The sequence below is a fragment of the Lissotriton vulgaris genome, unplaced genomic scaffold, assembly GCF_964263255.1.
Source record: "Lissotriton vulgaris unplaced genomic scaffold, aLisVul1.2 SCAFFOLD_2645, whole genome shotgun sequence".
Lineage (NCBI taxonomy): Eukaryota > Metazoa > Chordata > Amphibia > Caudata > Salamandridae > Lissotriton > Lissotriton vulgaris.
Window position 1 is genome coordinate 48,820 of NW_028248992.1, and position 6,251 is coordinate 55,070.

At 50.3% G+C, this 6,251-nt stretch overlaps 1 protein-coding gene across 1 annotated transcript; it reads left to right on the top strand.

The window, feature by feature from the left end:
- The first annotated feature begins 454 nt into the window (after nucleotides 1–454).
- On the top strand, nucleotides 455–5,427 carry LOC147663747 (uncharacterized). The gene is made up of 2 exons (XM_086950230.1): nucleotides 455–1,358; nucleotides 4,826–5,427. Exons 1-2 carry the CDS (start codon nucleotides 455–457, stop codon nucleotides 5,425–5,427), a joined length of 1,506 nt encoding a protein of 501 aa, XP_086806356.1.
- The last annotated feature ends 824 nt before the right edge of the window (nucleotides 5,428–6,251 follow it).

The following is a 6,251-nucleotide window of genomic DNA, read 5'->3' on the forward strand; positions in this document are numbered from 1 at the left end:
GTGGGCAGCCCTTTATTATTCTCTACCCCTGGTTCTTATGTGGGTGCTGCTTTGTCTGTTGGGGGGGGGATCCAGAGGGGAGGGTGAGTGGGCCCAGATGGGTGAAAGTAGTTCTATGTCTGGTGGGGTTTTGGGCCAGGACTCTTCAAGGTCAAGGGATGTTGTGTTTCCTGGTTTTCAGGAGGGGAGTGTCCGTTTGCGGAGGGATGACGGGAGATTGTCACAGGGGGGTTATGGAGCCTTTCATGGTGAGAGTCGGGGGTCTGCACCTGCGCATGGCACGGGGTTGGGGGAACTTGGTGGGGCTGGTGTGCATGATTTTGTGAGGTTGGCTCATCCTGGTGTGAGGTTTGCAGGGGCTGTGGGTTTATCAAATACGTTGTTGGAGCGTGAGGGGTTTTCCAGACAGGTGAGTGGAGGGCCTGTGTAAGGGGATGCTAGAGGTCCTTATCTCATGTTTGGTTCTCCTGGTTGGGAGCATTTCGGTACGGCAGGTTTGGCGCAGCGTGGTTTTCACAAGGATATTGAGGGCCACTCGAGGTGTGTGGGGGCCCCTCTGCAGGCCTCTTCTTCAGCGGCAGCGGGCGCTAACTTGGATGTGAGTGATGAGGAGGAGATGATAGGTGACTCTCCGGTTAGGGGAGTGCCCTTGAAGGGTGGCCTTAGGGGACGTTCTTTGGAGAGGTGTCAGGGGTCGTTTATTGATGCTAATTTACGGAGGTCAAGGTCTGTTTCGAGTGTTGCATTTAGGGACCCTAGCACACCAGTCCAAACTTTTTCTTTTCAGGATAGGAATAGGGGCGGCGATCCAGACTTGGCAGGGCGCGGTCCAGTCCACTTTCGCCAAGGGGAAGCGACGAGAATGCCTAGCGCGGCCCTCTCTGTTCCACCGAGGGATCCCGCCGCGGCCAGCACACGAGGGTCTGGCGTGACCCCGCTGGCCCCAACGAGTAGCAGGTATAGGTGGCAGGCCTTGCCGGCGGCTATGGAGCTGCAGAGTCAACACGCGGGGAGGTACAGGCGCGTACAGCCTGCTCCCCCTCATGGAGTTTCAAAATCTTTGAAATGTAAAGTTGTTGATACCGGGTTGGGTAAGACCCGTGGTGATTTGTTGCATACCAGTGTGGATTCAGTGGTGTTGGACTACGATGAAGAGAGTCCTGAAGAAGGTGAATTGCGGGATACAGAGGGGGGGGTGCCCTCTCATGCTTCTCATAGTGTTTTACAGGCTCCAGTGGTCCAGAGTACAGTGCAAGGGAGAAGAGAGCACGGCCCATCGGGTAGGGCGCCTCGCAGACCGGATGCATTGACCTCGGCGCCACGGGCGGAGCCATCGAGAGTGGTCTCTCTGTTGCCAGGTGAGCAATCAGCCACACAGGCCAAACCTATGATGGTGTCTGTGGGTACTGGTGGTGACACAGAAATAGATATTGGTGCTAGCCGTTTGGTCAAAGGTCGATACGTACAAGACACTGCAGTTGGTACAGATGATGTGGTAGAAGTTACGAATAAAGTTGAAAGTGGTGTTATGGCTGGTGCTTCCAGCAAAGTTAAAGAGCCAGTGGCCAGTAAGGAGTTAAAGATCAAAAAATTGCCTTATATGGGAGTTACGAAACCTTTAGGTGCTCATTTAATGTTAAGCACCAAGGAACGCATTTGGAATGGTGAGTATGTGGAACTCCTTAAGCTACTGCACCGGGAAGTCCGGTCTAAAGAGGGATCTAAAGAGGAGGAATTTGAACTGGCTAAACGCCCTAGAGTGCCTTTGAATATCGAAAACTGGACAGCGGCATTCTTGATTTATGCCAGTGTATATTGCGAAAAGTTCCCTGAGCGCAGCGTGTCCCTTTTTAAATACATGGATGTCATTCGTAAGGCACAGATCACCGGGGGTGGTTTTGCTTGGTCTCAGTATGATGAGGAATTTAGGGCCAGGATGGCTTGGGATCCTGAGGCTAAGTGGGGGGAGCTGGATAATGACTTGTGGCAACATACAATGGGGTCAGCGTCAGGGGGGAAGACCATTTTCACGGCCAGTGGTTTGCCATTAGTTTACCGGCCCTTTCAGGGGAAGCCCACCCGGGGAGGGGTGGGGGTCAATGCGACCATGCACTCGGGGTCTGGTTTCTGTTGGGAATTTAACAGGGGCTCCTGCACCAGAGAGTATTGTAAATTTAAACATGAATGCTCAGGTTGTGGTAGGAAACATCCGTTGTCCAAATGTTGGGACAATCAACCCTCTGAGAGCCCCAAAGGGAAGCAAACGGGTTCAGGAACTTCAAGTACGACCTCGCAGTTTTCAGGGGGAAGGGGATACAGAGGTGCTAAGGGTGCTGGGTCCAAGGGCTCGTACACCAGTTAAGTTAGAGAGGTTGCGCATTGCTTTACATGGTTACGAAGACGAGTCAGCAAAACTTACACTATTGGAAGGTTTTCAGTTTGGTTTCTGGCTAGGTTACCTAGGCTCTCGGGAATGGAGGTGGTCTGCCAATTTAAAATCAGCTTCTGAACATGCCACAGTGGTACAAGACAAACTTAATAAAGAGGTACATGAAGGGAGGATGGCTGGCCCGTTTCATGATTGGCCGATCCTTAACTTGATTGTTTCACCAATTGGAGTTGTCCCGAAGAAGGAGCCGGGACAGTTTAGATTGATTCAACCCTTGTCATGGCCTGAAGGGTCGTCTGTTAACGATTTTATTGACCCAGAGGCAGTGTCTGTCTCTTACTCTTCGGTTGACGTGGCCATGTCACTGGTTGTGACCGCGGGCGCAGCCGCTGTGATGGCTAAGTGTGACATCAAGTCTGCTTTCCGGCTGTTGCCTGTCCACCCGGACGATTGGAGCCTTTTAGGTATACAATTCGCTGGTAAATGGTACGTGGACAAGGCTCTGCCGATGGGCTGCTCCATATCATGTGCTTTGTTTGAGTGTTTTAGTACTTTTCTGCAATGGTACTTTTCCCATCAGTCTGGTCATTCACTTGTAACACACTATCTCGATGATTTTTTCTTTGTCGGATCCCCGGGCTCCGCGGAGTGCCAGAAAGCTCTGGACACATTCCAAGGGCTCATGGAGGATCTGGGAGTCCCTTTGGCTCCCGAGAAAACAACGGGCCCTGCCACTGTCCTCTCCTTTTTGGGTATTGAAATAGATTCTGTGGTTATGTCAGCTCGCCTGCCCGAGGACAAAAGGGTCAACATGGTTGAATTACTGGATGTGATGTTGGCAAAGAGAAAAGTGTTGGTGAAAGAGATTCAAGTGCTTTTGGGCCATTTGAATTTTGCCTGCAGAGTGGTGAGAGCGGGCAGGACTTTTTGTAGAAGACTGGGCAGGGCTTTGGCAGGTCATCAATTGCCTCACCATCGTGTTCGTCTGTCTGCTGGGGTTAAGGAGGATTTGAGAATGTGGAAGTTTTTCCTGAATTCCTTCAATGGTGTTCCCTTGGTCAGAGATGTTGACTTTCAGTGGGATGTACAAATGTTTTCGGATGCTGCTGGCAGTGATGGTTTTGGGCTCTTTTGGAATGGCAAATGGTGTGCAGAACGTTGGCCTGATGAATGGTTGAATGGTGGTCGTAGCATCACTTTCCTGGAACTGTTCCCTTTATTGGTCGCCTTGACCCTGTGGGGGGAGGAATTGGCACACAAGAAAGTGCTGTTTCGTGTGGATAACATGGCTGTTGTGGAGATAGTGAATCGCCAATCGGCCAGGGACGAACAAGTGTTGAAACTTATGAGAATTTTCGTTCGTGCCTTACACATTCCTGGCGTGGACAATGACATTGCGGATGCTCTGTCTCGTTCACAGTGGGGGAGATTCCGTGGACTGGCAAGGGACGCAGACAGATCCCCGACTCCGATGCCGAGTCATCTGTGGCACGTCGGCGAGGTCGGGTCATACAATTGGTGGTAGGTTCTTTGTCTGTGTCTACGCGTTCTGCGTATTCCCTGGCGTGGAAGGAATTCCTGGAATCTGGTGCTGTCAGAAGGGAGGATCTGTCGCGTCGGTCAGATGATGTTGTTAATTTCATACTGGACCTCATGGATAAGGGTTTAACCAAAGTAACCATTGCTGGGAAACTGGCGGGGATTGCTTTCATGGGGAAGTTGTTGTGGGGCTATCCTCCATCAGCGGGGGAAATTGGTAGGAGGATGCTGGAGGGTTGGGCCAGGGAGCAAGGGCACGTTGGTAGATACAGAGCCCCCCTATCTTGGCAAGTTCTGGCCAGACTAATCACAGTTTTGCCTTTGGTTTGTTCGGATGATTTTGAGGCATGTGTTTTCTCGATGCTGATGGTGTTCATGTTTTTTGGAGCCTTCAGAGTATCATAGTTGCTGGGGTCGAAATATAAGTGTGGATTGTTTTGGAAAGACGTTTTTTGTTATGATGAGGGAGTTCACGTCTGGTTGGCCAGTTCTAAAACTGATCAGACGGGTAAAGGGAAAGGTGTGTGGTTGCAGGCACGTGCTCCGAAGCTTACTTGCCCTCTAATACTGGCGCGGCGCTGGCGTTCATTATGTGGGGGTGGTGATGAAGTCCTTGTTTTCCGACATATCAATGGCACCCCTGTAACAACTTATCAATTGCGAATGGTTTTGCGCAAAGCTCTACAGCACATAGGTCTTGATGGCAATCTCTATGGTACTCACTCTTTCCGAATAGGTGCAGCCACTGAGGCTTTTAACAGAGGATGGTCCGAGAGGGATATTATGCGATTGGGGCGCTGGTCTTCCAACTGTTTCCAGCGTTATGTGAGGAGCTCTGTTGAGGAGGCGCATGCGTCGTCCTCCTTCACATGATTCTAACTCTTTTTTCTTTTTCAGGATCCGTTGCTGGGCCTCGCTCCTCGGTGGTAACGGTCTGGATAGTGGGGCATTCCTTTGTCAAGTGGGCCAGAGTCCAGGCAGCGAAGAGTTATTTTGGAGATCTACTTGGTTTCAATGATCAAATGTTTAACGTGATCTGGAAGGGTAAAGGCGGGATGCTCTGGAGAGAGTTAATCCCTTGTTTGAACAACAACATGGTGGGCGGTTTATGCCCAGATATTTTAGTTATTCATTTGGGAGAAAATGACCTATGTGCTACGAAAGGTGTAGTTTTGCTACGAGCTATGAAACGAGATTTAGGCCTCATTAAGGACATGTGGGCTGGGTGCCATGTTTTTTGGACAGAGTTGATTCCCCGTAGGATATGGGGAGGAGCTGTGAACCCCAGGGCTGTCGATCGGGCTAGGAAGAAAGTGAATTCAGAGGTGTCTCGTTGCTGTAGGAGCCTTGGTTTCAGCAGGATTTCACACAGGGACATTAAGTTTGAGTCTGTTGAGTTTTTTAGGGATGATGGAGTTCATTTGTCCCGTGTGGGCATGGATCTTTACTTGTTGGAGCTCCATGAGGTCTTAGCCCGGGCATTGGCTATGCAGCGTTGATTTTCTCGTTTCTCTTTCGCTTCGCGGTTGGGGGGGCAGAAAGGGAGGCATGTCTTCCTCGCCTACCTTTCTGGGTGGCGGTGTTTTTGTGTATCGTTACGGTTTTAGGCAGATTGCTGGTTGAGTATTAGTTCAAGTATTTCTTTGACAAGTGCTGGGGTATGTTGGTCATGGTTTGACCGTTCAGTTTTGTGAGGGGGGTATCTGCAGGAGTGCAGGGTCAGGCAGGGTTTATGGTTATGGAGGACCTGACCGTTGTTATTGCAATTGTGGTTTGACGAATAAAGTTTTAACGATGACGTATGTTTGATCAATGACGAAATGTTTTATTGATGACGTAATGTTTTATTGATGACGTAATGTTATAATGCTGTTATATTGTTTATTGATGTATTGTTGGGAGGGGGAGGGCTCAAATGTTTTAGGGGTGGGGGAGGGTTCGGGGGGCTGAGTTTGTAGTTATTTATTTATTTAGTGAGGTTTAGTTTTGTAAGGCGTTGCCAAGGTTTGTATTTGTAATGTGCACCTGTGTCTTAATAAAGCGGCCTTTTACACACACAAACAACTTTTGGTCTACTTTTCTCCCACCCCTCGCCCTCCCTCCCAAGGGGGGCTTGGGGGAGGGAGCCGACCGCCGGGAGGTCCCCTCCCCCGGGCGTTTTGGGAGGGCTGCGAGGGGTTTGCATTAAGAAGTTGCCAGAAGGTTCCAGATTTGGGCTGGTCTAGTAGGACCAGCATAGCCCAATTATAAATCTCCCAACCACTGCCTACCAGCCACCATTTTAGGTTTGGTGACCTGGTGGCTAGGAGGGCTTGTAGCTTTT